This window comes from Anoplopoma fimbria, chromosome 16 (genome assembly GCF_027596085.1).
Source record: "Anoplopoma fimbria isolate UVic2021 breed Golden Eagle Sablefish chromosome 16, Afim_UVic_2022, whole genome shotgun sequence".
In the NCBI taxonomy this organism is placed as follows: domain Eukaryota; kingdom Metazoa; phylum Chordata; class Actinopteri; order Perciformes; family Anoplopomatidae; genus Anoplopoma; species Anoplopoma fimbria.
This window is the reverse complement of record NC_072464.1, coordinates 20,460,154-20,479,247: the sequence shown is the minus strand read 5'-3', so window position 1 is coordinate 20,479,247 and position 19,094 is coordinate 20,460,154. Positions and strand designations below refer to the sequence as shown.

Genomic DNA, 19,094 nt, shown 5'->3' with positions numbered 1-19,094 from the left:
GGTTTCCTCCTCTGCCCTGCACACGGCTCATCATGTAGCGTAGCCGAGCCTTGTCATTTGTCGATGCAATCAGAAGTGTTTAGTTTAAATCCAACAAATCTTCCTTAAACTGTGCACACTGTGACAGACCTCATCAGCGTTCGCTTTACATTGAACCAATAAGGAACGATTGTTTACACACTTAAAAACACCCAGGAACATTCATAGTGTTGCTGCCGTGCCCCATTAACAGCATTAACATCACATTAATATGGGCTTGAAATATTAAAAAGCGGTCTTTGATCACATACCCTCGACAGTATAAGTGTACGTCTTGGCCTCCTGTCTCAAACACGCTTTATCTGTCTCAGCCCGGTGGCCTACTACTGCCACACTGCATGCGTACTACATCAAAGTACATCTTACACCCTGACTAGCTTCTGTGAGAGAGGGCTTTTTGGGAAAGCCTGTCATCTCTGCTGCAGTGCCCTCTACGTGCGATGGTGTGTTTATATGTGTGTGTGTGTGTGTGTGTGCGTGTGTGCGTGCGTGTGTGTGTATTTGTGGACTGTCAGTGAGCATTGCAGGTGCTGGCATGTCCATGCTTCTGCCTAATCCCCATGGGAGCGTAAATAAGCTGCCTAGCTCTGCCTCCTTACATAACCACTCTGCCTGAGAGAGGAGGGAGAGAGAGATGACGCCATGGATACAGAGACAGGAGGAGGAAGGGGAGACCACGGATTGGGGTGGGGGTGGGGGGGAGCAAAGTAGAAGGGAAAAGGGGTGAGAAGACGATAGGTAAGGTGGAGGTTAGAGGAAAGTGTGGATGTGTAGGAGCAGTGGATTTTCTTGCGAGGCGGATGAAATCATTTAATAATCCATCTTTGGTCCTTTTTTTTCTAACCCGTGTTTTACTCGCTCCTTCATTTTCTCAGTTGTTCTTTCCCCTGGTTTCCCCATTTTTCTGCTCGTCTTCGTGTGTATGTACAGTGAAGCCCCTGGGCGGGCGGACGATGCTGGGAAATGTCAGACGTTTAATTGAATTCGTGGCACTGCAGGAACCCCTTTTAGATCATCATTGGCAGCGTACGGCACACGAGCACACACAAACACGTCTCTTAAGGACCGCACTTGCTGCTCCTACATCCTCACACATGGAGACCCTGCTATGATCTGAAACAGAGCTGTGTGTGTGTGTGTGCGTGTGCGTGCGTGTGTGTGAACACATTGAGATTCATTAGGCTTCCCGTCTCACTCGGCTGCTCTTGCCTGGCAGAACTCGGCATCACATTCAACTTTAAAAGATCACCACTATCAATTTTGTTCGACTGTCTCCATGTTGTTCTGTCATGCATGAAATCAAGTACAAAAAGAGTCACAGCGGGATGCAAATAGTAGCCCAAGGGCCCGATCCAGTTCTGCAACAAAATGATTTGGCCCCCCTCCTATGAAAGCTGAAGTTTTCCTTTTCATGGAGTGTATTTACATGAAGATTATTCAGTAGACAACGTTTAAATAGAACATGATTATTCATCTAAAACCCTCTCAAATTCCCACTCTCACCCATTAAGGTGCCTTAATCAACCCCTAAGAATCACTAGTGCAGCAAAAACAATAACTCCCTCACTGGCTTCCCACCTTCAGTCAAACACCAGCCAATCCGCAGCTCAGGAAGTAAGACAGATCAGGTAATACATTGAAAGGAAAGCAGGGAATATTCCTATAAGAGGGCTTATCACGTTCAGTATGACATAAAGCGCTTTAACTGCTGAACTAAAGCACATCAGACGTTTGCTCAGTTTTTATTCCCCTCGCTCTCTCTCTCTCTCTATCTCTCTCTATCAAAAGCTTAAGCAATTATGGCGATACGGGGTCACGACTTTATTTGAGTCTTGCTGATGATCACATTAGAGAAATGACTTTGGCTGAGTTATCAACCCCCGAAATGATCTGAAATCCATCTGCAGTGTTTTTTAATGCCCACAAAGCCCAGCTGTAATGTGCTTTTTATGGTCCTGGAGAGTGAACATAACACATTGAGGTTGTTATGGCCAGGCCTTGACCCTTTATGGAACCCTTATAGCATATGAGATATGGGTCAGTTTTTATATGTAATAAGAATATAACATTATACATGTATTCCTAAAACGATAGAGGGAGATATTCACGACAGACTCACCCCTAAATACTTATTATATATCTTTCTTATTGCTCAGTTTGCCTATATTAAACATGAGATATATTGTGTCCACCCTCAGGCCCTTTGTATTCTCTAACTTTCTCCACTGTCTGTGCTTTTGTATCTTTCTCTCTTGGGGGAAGGTATCTTTGTGTGTGTTTTTTTTTTTTTTTTTCTGTTCAGTGTTTGCTCTGTCTGTGATTTGTTCACTTCATAAACTGCAGACTCATGAATTTTCCCTCCGCCAGAGCCCGTTTTCTCTGCTTCAGTGTCCCTAATGTACCGAGGCTGCATTTTCTGTGTCGGATGCACAACGATTCTTTTTTTGTTTTTGTTTTTATGCTACAAATTGTGTCACTTTTACAATAACTTATAGTTATCTGAGAGTAAAAAAAAGGTATTACATCAGCTGATTGATTGAAGCTTCGCTGCGGCGGCTGAATCAATGTGTGTGTCTCTACATGAGTGAGTGAGAGAGAGAGATGAAACAGAACACAGCTCAGCCAGTGAAAGATGTCTAAAACCCTGTCAGTTCAGGGCTGTTTGTCAATCAGGTGTCAGAGCTGACCACTCAACCGTTTCCGGGGCTTAATGATGGTGAGATCCGCTGGTCGGTCCGTCAGTCTTTTATACCACAGAGCGAGATCTTCATACCTGCTGGCCAGATTACTATGACACGCAATGTGGTTATTTATGCAAATTTCGAGTGATATTTTGCCATTTCTTTTCTTTTGAGCAACACCGAAATTCATCATTCAAGGTTTCCGAACGGATGCTTTTACTTTTACAAAGGATCTTCACGGTTCCCAGAAGATGAATTGTAATATTCTGAACACCTTTTAGCAACACCAGCAGGATACAAAATGAAGTGTACATCTTGTGCTGTGAAGTGTGCATGAATCATTCCTAAGCTCTAAGAAAATAGGAAGAAACGCGCCAACAGTGCAAACAGAGAGTAACAGTGTTTTCCTAAGGGGGTTGGTTCAACGCTGCCTTGATGACGCTATCGGTCGGGACGGCGTTATCGGCTGTAACCGCTCCATGAGAGCAGTTCAGAGCGGTGGCTATGAGCTAACCTGTTGGGTTAGCTCACGTGCGCTATCATGCACTAAAAGCAACGTCGAAAAGCGAGCTCTACCCCTCCTCCCACCTCCACTGGCCTTTGATGTCCTTCATGATAGTGGCCTTGGCTCGGCAGTAAATTGTTCACAGCCAGTCATATTTCTTATCACTCATACATAAACCTGTTTAAGGATCAGTGACTCAGTTGTTGGCACAGGTAGCCCATTTTTTTTTTTATTTGCCATAATGTGCCATAATGACAAATACCGGCTCAGTGGGTGAAACCGGATATCTACTCCAGTCAAAGGGCAAACACTAAAAGAGTTTTATAACTTTAGTTTTGTTTCCGGGAAGGCTAACACCAAATAAAGGCGAAGCATCGTGATATTATTAGAAAATTGGAGGGCAGTATAAGTACGTATATTTAACACTGAGATTTGAACAGGTAAATCAAATGTTGGAGGGTTAATATAGTGCAGTTGTAGGTTGCACTTAGCTCATTTCATTATTGGTGTGTCTTTCTCTCACTTATCTCTCCCTTCCCTCCCCCCTCCAAAGGCTCTCTGAGAGGTGTAAACACCTTAATCACATTCATTTGTTGGTGATTCTCTCAAATGTTTCCTCCAGGCTGAAGCTTCATTCTACCTCCTGGTGGCTTTGCGTCTGTTACAGTCCTGAGTTTCTTCTCTTCTTATTCATTTCAGTCTCATTGTGCTTTTTTTTTCGCCGATAAGAGCAAAGGGGTCGATTATTTCTAAATTACATCTCCTTTATGTTTTCTCTCCCTGCAGGTTACTTCACAGTGCATGAAGTGTTTCTTCTGTTTTCTTTAAAGATAGAATTATTCAATTATTTTGTATTGTTCATGTGGCTACTTAAAATACCAGGCTTAAAGTGGCAGTCTAATCTTAAAGCAAAGAGAACGGGACCGTCGTCTGCATCAGAGCCTCCCTCCTTTTGTTGTTTCCAACCACCCCGACTGACACGTGTGTGTGTGCGGCGCTCGAGCCGGTCTGACCACAGGTTGGCCGTAGTTCTTTGAGCGTGACCGATGCGATGGACTGTGTGTGTGTGTGTGTGTGTGTGTGTGTGTGTGTGTGTGTGTGTGTGTGTGTGTGTGTGTGTGTGTGTGTGTGTGTGTGTGTGTGTGTGTGTGTGTGTGTGTGTGTGTGTGTGTGTGTGTGTGTGTGTGTGTGTGTGTGTGTCGTAAAAGCTGATGACATTTACGGAATGAGACGCAGGGCTGATTGATGCACTGCCAAGTTGGGAAGGAGTGCGGCCTGCAAATAACCTTTTTTACTACAGCAACACACACACACACACACATGCATGCAGATAGATGGCATAGCAATATAGGGCACCCTATTTTTTTGATGCGGTCGTAAATTCCCATTGGTTACACCCCAGACCATGGAATGCAGCACGTACACTTCTCTCAGCCCAGTCTGTTCCCACATCCCTCTCACGGGGTCGGTCATATAGTATCCACTGATTAAAGTTCCTGCAACACCTCCCACCTGTGAGGTCGGCTGAAGTGCAGAGGGCAAAGGTCACGAGTTGTTATGCGGATTGTGGCTATTAAGTGGTTATTGCTGTGAACTGTGAGACTTAAGGTCACACATGTTTACTTTTTAACACTGGAGACGAATCTATTCGCTCGCCGTTGAACGCACTTCCAACTCCGCTGCGTTCAACGCGGTCTTCTCACAGACATGCAGCCGTACACACCAGATTAACCCCGATGGACCCCGGATGTGTCGTAAAGCTCTGCACTACTGCTCCACTCCTTTCTTCTCACACCACTTACCCCAGAAGGAGCAGTGGAAAAAAGGCAAAGAAAAGATTAGCGAACGAGGAGAGGTGATCAGAAAATGAGTCAAAAGCCTTTATTACCGTTACCAGGGCCGACAGCAATTAGTGAAGTGAAGTGGTCAGATCACAGTGAGTTAATTATAGAGCCAGCAGCAGAGCTCATTCATTTCTGTCCTTTTTTTTTCTTTTTAAAACTCCATAGGCTTGTCAGGTTTAGTTTTTTTATTGAATATAAAATACACATCAATAATGACATATGCATGCTATGATTTCATGTTTTTAGGATGAATTGTAAGTAAGTAAGTAAGACTTTTAAACCAAACATAATGATGAGCATTTCAGTTTTTAACACAGTAGTCTGCACTTTCACTTTAACCAATAAGCAAACTCTGCATGTTTATATGGACAAAGCGTCTCCACTTCCTCCATCTGTAGAAAAATGAAGTCAAAACATCGTTGATACAGGATGGATTGAGATGTATAGTTATAGTAAGATAGATATTGATACTCTATACATACAGATCTTTATGTTTGAAACAGATAAACATGGTTTTGGAAAGTTACATCTCCTAAAAATGCCTTCTGTGGGAAAAATGTATTTGGCGTGATCGCCAGTCTGTTGAAAGGTTAAAGTAGAGTTTAAAATGTAAAGATCGTCTTGGATTGAAGGAAAATGTCTTGAGCAGAAACCACAACAATGATCAACACTTTAATTTGATAAACGGCACGTCACAGATGATAAATGATAAGCTCGGCAACACGTTGAGACCTTGAGAAACCCATTCAGTGTAATTACTAGACGATAATGAGATAATAAGTCAAAAATCCAGAGGGAAAAAAGGGGGTTTTAAGTCAACATCTTGATATAATGAGCAAATGAACAGATTTTGGAGTAACCTTGATTGACCCCCTTTGCCTCCATAATTCACCGCCGAGCGTCTCATAATGTCGTTAATAAATCCATCCAGCTCTTAAATACTGGAGTCAAATCTGGGTTATGAAAAACGGAGGAGGCGTGTCTTTTGCACAAATGGGACTCACCCCGCTTCTATACTTTCACTTCCTGTCCAAGTTTCTCCTCTTCACTTTTGTCTCCCATCCCTCTCCCCCCCTCTCTCTCTCTCTCTCACCCTCTTCCTGTTATTTTACTGAGGGTGGCTAAAGTGCGGGAATCATCAGAACAGCCCGCGTGCAGCTGACTTCTATTCAGAGCGATAATGGCTGACGCTGTGTGCAGCTGAGCCCCCATTCAAAGCCAGAATGGCTCCTCCACGTACAGTTGATTTCTTCCAAGACGCCCAGTTCCGCCACTTGAGCCAGTCTGCGGTTCAAAGCTGTTCCCCCCCACCCTCCCATCGTCTGCCTCCCTTCACCTCCTCTCCTGACACATTTCTAAAGCTAATCTTTCCTACTTTTGATGTGTGCGGAAGATCGATTGTGCCCCTTAAACCCTTTTTTTTTTTAAGGCTTGCTCAGGCTGCTGTGAATAAGCCTCTCATCTGCTCCAGAGTAGCTCTTTGCTCAACACTCTCTCACACACACACTCTCTCACACATGCACACACACACACTCTCTCTCACACACACACACATGCACACACACACACACTCTCTCACACACACTCTCTCTCACACACGCACACAGGCTGTTGACTGGGATGGGATTTATTTGTGTCGACCAAAACCCTGAATTTTCAAAATTGTTGTAAACCCACAATTTTGCAGCTCTTTTAAATTCTTCCATAATTTCAAAAAAGAGACACTGTTCAATCGTTTCCCTTCCAATCCATCATTTTCAGTTTATTGTTAAGTTAGTACAACCTATAATCTTCTAGTGAGTGCACAGCAGGTGAGCAACAACAAGTTGATGCAGGAGGCGTTTTTCCATTTGTTTGTCTCACACGTGTCTGTTTGAAAAGATGCGCTTTTTATTTTCACTCAACTAAACAGGTTTCACTACACTCGCGACCCGAAAGCGTGATTTAGCGCCTCAAGTCTATTTTCTTCACTTTTAAACACGTGTGCATAACTACAGATTGGGTCTTTGGCTCTGAACACTGCTGAATCGCAGGTGTCCTACACTCAATACTGCGCCTGAATGCATCCTGTCTAGACACAGATGGAGGACTGGAGCTGCTGCTAATTCCAAATTATGTATTTCCAGGAAAGGTCAGGGAGTTTTTAGGGAATTATGGATCCAAAAAGTAGCTGTTGTAATAATAGCTGGCAATTCTAAGTACTTTTTATGTAATATTTCGAGGCAACATTCAAGTTCTTGTTAAATATACTTTAGTGAATAACAATTTCCAATCCAAAAGTATTTTTGTTTCAATGATAGAAGTCTAAGAAAACCGCAATGCGTCTTGCTTTGGCTTGTCTTTTTAAACTAGCTGTCTATGGTCCATTTTTTTGTCATGCCTCTGTTTAAGCAAACTTTTTTACCTTTTTTGTTTTTAGTTATTTATTCAAGACTCAAGACTAAGAGTATTTTTTCCCATCACTACCCATCTCGCCTGCCTCTCCTCTGTCCTCCCTCTGTTTGCCCCAGCTCCTCCAGGGTCCTCTTGTTTCGGCGTTGTACAGAGTGCAGTCTCTAGCGAGGCCTGACATTTGCCGCTATGCGAAGGCGGGGGGGTAGGGGGAGGCAGAGGTGAAGTGACTAGACAGTGGCGTGGAGGAAGATAACGCAGCTGCGGAGAGAACTCCACCGCATTACTAATGAGAGCTCTTTGACCCAATGTACCTGCTCCAACAAAGTTTTTGGGGTTGAAAACATGTCCCCTCGCTGGAGTTGGGAGTTTGAATTTAATTTCAAATAGACTTTTCACACTCAGGCTCTTAAGTGCTGAAGTTCCTGAAATTGACAAATTCATTGTTTGCAAGCTGGTGTTATCTTTCAGTTTGGATTGTTAGATTTCCCCACGGAGCCCCGGCTCTTCACAGTCCAAGAGGCTTTAGAGAAAGCCGGAGGAAAGCTGCCATGTTTGTCACTCTGTCTTTTTCTTTCCGTTCACTTTGTACGGAGAGATAAAATCTGCACCGAACATGCAGTGTAACTAGTCAACAAATAGTTTCTGTAATAAGTACAAATTGCTTTAATTGATTTCACGGCTGTATTTGTATGTGGCCTATTAGCCTAAAGAACAGAATAGAAGATTCTCAGCTTGTCGTGTGTAGAAACTTCAAGAAAGCACATTGATTTTTGTTTTTCATTTCGGTTCATCCTGTTCTCTGTCCGTTAAATCAATCTGCACATTGGTTTGCGATGTTTATCGTACTTATCACCCCACAGTCAAACAACTTTATTTGCCATTGTCTCTAAAAAATAGATGCTTGTGCTCAACCAGAGTTGTCTGGTTCTGGTTTAACGATTACTAATTTAACAAATATTTTTTTTTACATGTTATAACGTGTTTGTGGTCAACTTAAGGTCAAGAATTTGTTGCCAGAGAAACAAAACTGTTGCAACCTGACAACCCTCCCTGTCGAGCCGTGCAAACAGATGGAATTGGCGAGTTAATGTGGAATTTACCACCTCACTCTGTGCATGTGTGTCTTGGTTAAATGCACTCAGGAGCAGGCTGTAAAATAAAAGCCTGTCATGTGACGGTGAACTGGGGACACCGAGGAATGTTCCTGCTCACTGAACTGGTAACTCAGTGGCGTGTGCGTGTGCGTGTGCGTGTGCGTGTGTGTGTGTGTGTGTGTGTGTGTGTGTGTGTGTGAATTAGAGCTAGAGAGGGCTGCATGCATAGATACAGCATAGAAACATTGCACGATCCCCTTGGTCTCAGTTAGTATATTGTTTATTTCCATCTGAGTTTGATCTATGTTTAAACCACGTGTGTGTGTGTGTGTGTGTGTGTGTGTGTGTGTGTGTGTGTGTGTGTGTGTGTGTGTGTGTGTGTGTGTGTGTGTGTGTGTGTGTGTGTGTGTGTGTGTGTGTGTGTGTGTGTGTGTGTGTGCGTCTCTTGCATGCTTGGGCACGATGCCGTCCTACCTCACCCTTCTGACGCTAAGCAGCTTTAGCTTGATCACCATCTGTTCAACCAGTCATTGCACAAAGACTGCCTCAACTCACTCACCAACCTCACACTCACTCACCAACTTGGATGCACACACACACACACACAGAGCCAGCGGTGATGTTTTGTGTGGCTGTGAAACGGGTGCTTTCCCATCACCTCTGAGGTTGTGCTGAGTGTGATTTGCTGTGGGATGGGTATTTCACAGAAGGCTGCAGGTAGTGTTTGTGTCTCAGGTGTGTGTGTGTGTGTGTGTGTGTGTGTGTGTGTGTGTGTGTGTGTGTGTGTGTGTGTGTGGTGTTGTTGTTGTGTCTCCCCGCTAGTTAAAAGCTGCTCCGCTGGTGAACCCAGCTAATTGCTGAGTTTCCCAGTTCACCCATAGGACAAGGAAGTATGAAAGAGATGAAACCTCTGTATTATTTTTATTCTCTCCACTTCACAGCCCCAGAGAAACCAGTGACCGTGACTTTTGAATATCAGTGTAATCTGGGTCATCTTTTTCTGCAATCTGCAATCCCCTCCCTGCTCTTTAAAAAGAAATAAACATAAATAAATAATGATAATTATAATTGGACAAAATATGTAAATGGAGATAAAAGGATAATTGTGCAACTTAAAAACGAAGACCGGTTATACACACACACAGAGAGAGAGAGAGAGACAGACAGACAGACAGACAGTGAGATAGAGACACAGGGACAGACAAATGGAGAGAGAGAGAGAAACGGAGAGGGAGACGGACAGACAGACAGAGAGAGTGACAGACAAACGGAGAGGGAGACGGACAGAGAGAGAGACACAGACAGACAAGCAGAGAGGGAGACAGACAAACGGAGAGGGACAGACAGACAGAGACAGGGACAGACAGTGAGGGAGAGACACAGACAAACAGAGAGAGAGACACAGACAGACAGACAAAGTGAGTGAGAGAATGAGACTTAGACACACACACACACACACACACACACACACACACACACACACACACACACACACACACACACACAGAGAAAGTTTACACACATTTCCCTCCCCCCCCCACACACACACACATTTAATGTATCTTCATACACAGCATCATGCATATGCGTGCAAGTTTTTCCTCCCCCGGTCATACTTTCATCTGGGTCATCCTGATTTATGCGATCATCAGAGCTGGAGTTAGAAACATTGTAACCAAGGTAACAGACAGCAGAGCCGTTTGCCTTTTGTGCTCCTGTCTAGAGCGGGTAGTCATTATTTAACCATTCTGGGCACTCGATCAAAAATAAGTCTGTAATGTTGAGTATCAAAATGTGTCCTTGAATACCTGGTCAAACTCAAAACATTCATCATTCATACATTATTCTTGTTGAGTAAATCTATGACGTTTTTACCAATTTAAATCAAATCATGTCAATTTTTGACTATTTTATTAAAGTTCTGTTTATGGCTGCGTGCTTTAAAGACAACGTTTAACATTTGAAAACTTTGGTTTTTTTGTGAAATGAGAAAAGCTGTTTTAATACCTCTCACAGTTTCTCACTAGAGCACATAGTTTGCAGATTGAAAAGAAAAGCAGTACATAATCGTTTAAAAGCAGCTAACCAAGAAATAAACATTCATTTTCTGACCTGGTTTAATTGTCCTCGCTGATATTTCTTTCACCTGGGCACCTCCTAAAATTGTAATGTTGCGTTTTAAAGGTCAGCATTTTGAAGGTCAGTGTATTAAGTTTAAGTTTTTGCTGCAAAATCTGATAAGAATTCAGCGTATTTTTAATGCTGCTATGGCTCGTAAATATTGTATTTTGCTTTTTGCAGTGTCAAAGCATTGTTTCAATATCAGTACCGGAACTCGTATATCAGATCTGTATTTATTGTCAGCTATCATAAAATGTCCACGGATACCCAGCTTCATACACACTACATACTTTATGTTTATGGCATGATCATTAAACCTCATCATCAGCGTCCACAGATAACTTCATGACGGCTGAGCAGTAACACTAAAGTGTGCTTTCCTACACATTAATCCGTCACATTACAGCTTATGCCCGCTGACCTGTCAAGGGGTGTTTTGACTTCCTTTCACCCAATGCATGCTGGGATAGGTATCAGGAATAAGCAGGTATAGGGAATAGATGGATGGGATTGTGTGTTTGCTGCTGCCGGCAGGGGTTTTTGCTTTATTTTTCTTCCACAAGATCAATTGCTTCATGTCTCTGTATCTGCTCCAGCTCCCCCTCCCTCCTCCCCCTCCCTCCCTCCTCCCTCCTCCCTGCTGCTAAAACCTAATCTTCGCAACACATGACACGCGTTATTATTTAACGGTACGCACAGGTCAGTTCAAGCCCATTTACCCCGGAGTAGTGAGTGCAGTTGTGAGTACTCAGACGGGGTTTTCGATGCCGCCGCATTGCACTGCAGCCCTGACCTGCAGGCTCGTTCATTCTAACCCTCCGCAGCCCCCCTGAGTGGTAGACCTATGTTTATCCCGTGGACCTGAATGAGATGATGCACTCTCTCCACAGGAGGGATGATTCAATTTATCAAGCCCTCCAACCTCAGCTTTGAGAGCCAAAGTGCGATATGTTTTCTACACAGGAAAGGAAGCGTAACCCACACTCGGCCTCCTGCAGTGTTCTGTAGCCTCACGGGTCAACACTTGAACATAACTCTGACGCGTGCGTAGTGAGAGGAGGAGTTGGAGTGCTGTGAGGGAAAGAGGGAAGGGTAGTGCTTTGGCTTTATTTACTTCCGTTTCAACCAGGGATTATGCAATAATTAAAAAGATGATATTGGCTTTTTGGTTTAGTATCACAGTGATACAATCAAACAATATTAAATCGCACAATTAGGCATTTAAGCTTTTGTTCAATAGAGAGTTTGGGCTCATGTAATTCATAACAGTGTCTTACACACTTAACTGCTTTGAACATCAATTTGATTGTTTGTTTTATGTCATTTTGTGCTACAGTTTGCTCTTGTGTTGGAGCAGACAGTAGAGAGATGACAAGGGACAAGATAACAGATGACGTAGGATCATTGTGGTTCACGGCTGGCGCCTTCACCCATCACGAGACGGATCTGCCTAGGCCTAGCGTGATCCTTCTTTCTCACAATAATCTGCTATAATAATCATATTGTCCACACATAACAACCAAAACACTGACCTCGCATCACCTTTAACCCCCAAAATGACGTGGCGTTACCATGGTTACACTACTCCTCTTGAAGGGAACATGTCACACTCACCATGAGCAGCTTCAGAGTTACGTCCCGGTGATTCCCATAATCAACAGTTCGTATTGACTTTTCACTACCACCAGTCCCGTTGAATTATGTCCATGACGAGTCCACTACAATATCTTTATACTCATGATTGATTAAATAACTATGTCCCCTCAGCTCTTGCTCACTGTTGTGGTTTTATTGCCGGCAACTTCACTGTTTTAGTTCACTCCCTCCATTCCACCCTCAGCAGGCAGCTGCGTTCAGCCATAAAGCTCTAACAATCATCAGATGATCAGAAATGTTCCTCCGTATCTGCCGGATGTGTAAATTAACTGTTTGCTAACAAGTCCACCATGTTGGACTGTATAAGGCGATAATGTGTGTTGTTTTTTACAGCTTCTTTCTGCCAATAGATCAGTTACTGCTGGTGTACCGTAGCGGTTGGCAAGAACACGTCTGACAAACCACATGTTAAATGTTTTATTTTTCTCTCCATCTGTGTCGTGAAGGGGTCCCTTCAGCGTGGTGAGAAGATGCATCAACAGGGAGACGGGGCAGCAGTTTGCTGTCAAAATCGTGGACGTGGCCCAGTTCACCTCCAGTCCTGGACTCAGCACGGAGGGTAAGAGATCACAAAACGCCGCTATGTGTCTCCGAGTCCGTTACTCACTCTGTTTTCCAGCTGCTCATAAATATAACTAAGGGTAATTGCTTTTTCCACACTCTGTTGCACACTTAAAGTTAATGCAGTGGAGAGGTCAGATGCTTGTCCTTGTTTATGAGTGTAAGTCCACACTGGCCTACTTCTCATGCAGCCACGCTCGGCAGTTTCACAGTTCAATCACAGTCTTCTTCTGTTGTCTTTTGGGCTGTTTTCATTGAAGCAGTTAATTATGAAGCCACGCAGAGGGCACCTTGAGAAGACGTGTTAAGGAAAGAAGTGTACCATCACTGTTCATAGATTAAACAGCAATACATGCAATGTATTTATACAAATCAAATACTATGATGCTGAAACAACAAAAAGACATATGTTAGGTTGAGAACACACTACAGTTCAGAATATACTAATTATTCAGACTATACGGAGCATTTTGCATGCTGTAATTATTATAATATTCACAGACTATTAAGTTAATTAAAAGTCTAACTAAAGAAAACGCGACTGAACTACTCAACTTCATATTTCCGTCGCATTATACAGAGTTTAATTAAACAGGTGTTGTCGCTAATCCAGAGCGAGGCTGCTGAGTATCGTCTAGACGAGTCAGAGATCTTATCAGATACCTGCTGACGGAGGGGATGGAGAGAACGAGAGAGGAGGAGAGATTGAATTAAAGATATTTGGATTATTTATTTATTTTCGGGTGGGAGGCGATAGGACAGAAAGTATTAAGAGGGGACTGAGACGTATGAAGAGAGATTTGTAGGAATGCAGCTCTTTATTGGAGAAAGAAGAGCGTGGCCGGTCAGCTGTGACGCAGGTTTACTGCTGTCCGTGTATATCGAGCTGGTATTTTTAGAAGGCAATGCATAGAGAATACTTAGCAGTTTAACTTAACCCTAACGTATCACTGTGCTGTGTGTGTAGGGATTTGTTTTGCTTGTTAAAACGGAACAATAGATAGTGGATATACGGTACACAAATTGCATCACCAACACACAGAGGAAAAGAGAGAGAGAGGAAGAGAACCTTGTAATCTTGACAAGCGCCAGTCTCCTTTCTGACTTTCATTTTGTTTCTATCATCTAATGTAAGATGAGGACAAAACATTGGACTTCAAGGATGTTCCCTTTTTAATGAACGAAAACAGCTACAGAAGGTTTAATTATCTCATCAAATAAATTAGAGTGACAGCCCATAAAAGCAAATCTTCTTATTAAATGAATAAATATACTGTAGCCTATGCCGACATAATGGCCTAAAATTACATTACATTACATTACATTACAGTCATTTAGCAGACGCTTTTATCCAAAGCGACTTACAGGAAGTGTATTCAACATAGGTATTCAAGAGAACTACTAGTCACCAGAAGTCATAAGTGCATCTCCTTTCTTAAACAAGCATCTTAAAGCATAAACCAGAGCAAAAGTATAGTGCAGAGGCAAATTACTACGAGAACAATAATTGCAACAGACTAATACGAATATAATAAGTGCTACAAACTACTACGATAAAATACCTGGCTTTGTAGAGACTGTTTTATTTTTTTATTGATCTCCTCCGCTGTGTTTCAGGGTGCTAAGCTAGGCTAAAGACATGCTTCTTGCAGACAGCATCTCATTTTCAGAATGACTACTGTCGAACTGAACAAACAAATGTCCAATGGTTTGTTATATTCTACTAATTATCAGTATTTGTATCAAATTATCAGTACTTGTATTCGAGTATGTAGTCTTTATTTTTGTCATGTGGTTATTAATAATAATAATAAATTCACAAAAAATGGTATGCAAACAGTTATAAAGGGATACATGGAATTCATGATAATGGTTTCGACTACTAAATATCTTAACAGGACATCCGTAGATATATGTGTAAGAGACATCAATCACATCACATTCGCTCAGTACAGCCTCACAGAACCAGTATGTATTTAGATTTAGAGAACGTATCACGCTGATTGTTATACACGTTATGAGTTAAAGGTTGTTAATGTTCCTCAGAGGAGCTTCAGCTGCCACAGTACACCCAAACCTTCTTTACCTTCTCTAATTCTCTCTCGCTGACGAGGAGAACATAATCCAGCATGACAGGGCGTCTCCTTGGTTAACTTAAGCTTCCACAAGGCAGACATGAAGTTCTCAGACATTCAAAACACCAGTCGGCACACTGTCAGAGTGAGATTTTTTAAAAACACGTCTACAGGAAATTCTATGTTTTTGTATATTTTGTATTTTATAGGGTGAGCAGAAACAATCGCTTATAATGAGTGGGTTTTTCTTGAACTACTTCACTTTCAGCCCAGACTGTGGCGAAATTACCGTTAACCAGTTGGAACCGAAATATCAATTTAAGTTAATTGTTAATCAGTGTCTTCAAAATGTGAGAACGCTTCAGTCGTGATTAGAATCTCAAGTTTTATTGTCGGAGTCACATGTACAATCTATAAAAATAATATGAAAAATACTTTAAAGGAAAGAAAAGTGAACCCTGGATGTCAAAGGAAATTGCATTTTTGTAAACTCCTCCACCTACTTGCACCTTTCACCATCTATAATCACCAAACTACCGGTCAGTTCCACACATGCTGGTCTCTTTGTGATAACTGGTTAATTACTGAACATCCATCTTCATTGTAGTCATTTTTTTGTAGTCATTTTCTATGGCATACAGCAGCTTTCTGCCAGTGAGAGAGAGCTATAATCTTGATTAAATGTTCCCTCCTTAGAAACCATATTTCGCCGTATCTCCCCTCATAAAAAGTAGTGATGAAAAGCTGGTTTGACAGATGGCTGCAAACTCCTAAATGAAAGTTTTTCATTGTAACAGTGCACCAGTAACATTCCCCTTTTTGTTGCCAGCATACATGTCCACTTATGACTGTGTGTGTGTGTGTGTGTGTGTGTGCGTGTGCGCGTGTGTGTACATGGTCTGCACACTCCCCAGTCATTTCTATCCAATCACAGGAATCCATCAAACTGTTCTCATAGATGATTTGTTTTTATTCTCCCTCCTTCCTGTTACCTTTTAGAAAGCAGAGCAGTTTTCACTCGAGCAGGCAGCCGTAACACAGCAACGCAGTCACACAACACACACACACACACACACACACACACACACACACACACACACACACACACACACACACACACACACACACAAAACACCCAGCACTGAGCTCAGACCAGGGGAAGTGGGTCAAATGGTTTCGTGTCTTGGCAGCGGATTGGCCAGCAGAGGCCTGACACAAAGACACACACACACACACACACACACACACACACACACACACACGCAGCACCAGCTTGTTTCTCTCCAGCCTGGCCGGAGGTCTGTCTGACGAATAGGTCATACCTCTTAGGGGGATGAGGGAGAAAAGCCAGCCAGAGAATGAGCAAAATTCATCATGTGCCACCACCTACTCGCGTTCCTCCGCCTCTCTCATTCTCTCCCTGTTTCTACTTCTCTCTCGATCCCTCCTCCTCCATCATTCCTCCCTATCTTCCTCCAGTCATATAATAAAAGCTACAGAGCTGTGTGTGTGTGTTTTTACCGTTTCTATTACTGTTGTGACACCTCGTCTGCTAAAGCACTGTCAGGTCTAGCACATACAGTAGAGTAACACACACACACACACACACACACACACACACACACACACACACACACACACACACACACACACACACACACACACACACACCTGAAGCCCTGTGTGGTGCTGCTGTGGTAGCGAGGCCTCCTTCCACTGCAGGCTTTGACTCCCAGCAGGGGGAACACGGATCACTGTAGAGATCACATCTGTTTATCACCTCCTTTCTCCGTCTCTTTTATCCCTCTCTCTCTCTTTTGCTATTTCTCTGACTGGCTCAAATATATTTTTCCTCAAAATGTCCCGTTGCTCTGCATGAACGTACTCGCAGCTGTGGAGAGCACTGCCTCCAAAGCATGATGGAATAAATAAACATGTATGCACGGTATATACAGGAATCTGCCGTCGCCATGGATACTGATAGATTCCTCGCTTCTCAAAGCTGTTGATTTATTTCATATCGTTGTTTCTATACAATACAAAACAGCCACAAAACAAGCTTTGATACAAAACAACGGTTAACTCTGGGGTTGTTTTTTTTTATGATTTAAGTGCATGTATGGAAATGATATTTTTTGCATAAACACAAAATAAAATGACAGTGACTCATTTTTCATGCACAAAATATTCAGGTTTTTTAAAAGAAAGTGTGTTTCTCCTTTTGACCAGAAATGTGGACTTTTTCTTTGAGGAATGCATCTCAATGCAGCTTTACAAACTGTTTCATTTGGTTTGTGTACAGTCGAACACACAGAGCTGACCGTAAACAGGAGGACTGCCAAAATAACCCCAAATAAGACAAATCTTCAGAATGCGCTGTGTACATGTCCAAAAAAAAAACCGCTCCTATTGCAAGAGTATTATCGACATATCCGACGTCTTTATCGGAAAATTCTCCATTTCGAAAGCTTACTTTACCATAATTGTTATGAATGTTAAATTAAATTGAGAGGTATTGGTCTGGACCTCGGGGAGAAGCTTTAAAATGGATTATCCATTTTGTATTTGTTAGTTCATATTGTCCACAGTCAAGATAAGTAGAATAGCAATAAATATTAATAATAATAATGTACATTTTTGGGGTTATTAATTCCCTGTTAACTACTCAACTCAAACACTACACAACCTCCCCAAACACACACACTTAAAATCAATGTAACTAGCCTCCCTGCTGCAGTTTCTTCTGAGCTCAATAAAGTTGGTTTGCTTCCCGTTTGATAAAGTATCTTCACTAATCTCCAGCAGCACTCGCGGGTGACGGGCAAAAAACAGTGAGCTCACCAGATGACATTAAATGTGGCACGCTGCAATGCCCTCAAGGTAGCCACTTATCCGGCTTTAGCGGCATTAGCATCATGTTGGAGCTAGCCCACGCCTCGTGCCTGTCCTCAGAGGATTAGCTTAATGTTAGCGCCGGGGCTCGCGGCAGCAGCACAAGTGGCTCACGGCTCTCCGACTGGGAGCTTAATTAAATGTCACTGCATACGTAGAAGAACAATTCAGTAAATGTTCATTATAGTTCACGTGTGTGTGTGTGTGTGTGTGATTGCGTGCTTCCCTATCACATCTACTCTGTCCCATCTTTTTCCCCCATTCAGTGTTTCTGTCCATAAATCACCTCCGGCAGCAGCAGCAGCCGAGGGAATACCTCATTGGTAGTGTGGAATATTTAGCTTCCATATTTACTTTGTATACTAAGTATGTATGATTTGGCACAGCATGGCTATTTGAGGAGAGACGGATAATAAAAGTTAATACACTTAAGTGCGCTTTGTGATGCGTTTTCAGCAAACAAGATGAGAATTCACTCAGGCGGAGATGTTATGTATGTGATATTTATTTCTCTGGCTGGTATCAACCTTCAAAATGTCTCTCAGAACAACAATAGCTGCCAGGAGGTGAAGGAGTAAGGAACTGCTTTGGGGAAAGTCTGAATGGACGGATCAAAGGATTGAGAGATTGAATGGGAGGATGAAAGCGGGATGGATGGGACGGGCTATGTTTAGATGTTCATTGTGGAGGCAAATCCCTTTTTGTTTATCAAATCCAATCTGTAAGATTGACTCTCTGGACTGTTAATGCAAAAACATGGTCAGATTTGTGCTCCACATTCTCCATCCGTTGCTGTGCTGGTGAGGTATGCACATCAGTTAGTGGTCGACTTTTCTTAGATGGAAAGAAACATCCTCTTTGCTCTTCACGCAACAACAATATGAGTTTTGATTCTGTCAGTCTGGGTATCTGCAGGCCTTGAAAAGCCTTAAAAAGCATTGAGTTAAGTTTCTACAAAAGAGGCCTTAAAGGTATTAAAATGTCTTCAATTACATTTATTTGAAAGGTATTGAATATTTTGTCTTGCCTGTCTTAGTCAGTAATATCAGTTGTGATTTATTTTTTTATGTGAAGGCCTATGGGAGACGTTATAAACCATAACAAAAATACAGTCGATTGTGCTGCAAGAGGCTTTTGAATCCTTTTATTGGTGATTTTCATTCAGCAAACACTGTCACAGCTGCAGCCAGGAAGCTCTTCATCTCATTCATAATGGGCAAGCGTCAATTTAG

General features: G+C 42.5%; 1 protein-coding gene across 1 annotated transcript in view; it reads left to right on the top strand.

Annotated features, from left to right (window-relative positions):
• caska (calcium/calmodulin-dependent serine protein kinase a) overlaps window positions 1–19,094 on the top strand; it is a 112,853-nt gene that overhangs the window by 33,016 nt on the left and 60,743 nt on the right. Inside the window, 1 exon segment of the mRNA XM_054614682.1 lies at window positions 12,781–12,893. Within this exon segment, the coding sequence (XP_054470657.1) occupies window positions 12,781–12,893 (113 nt within the window).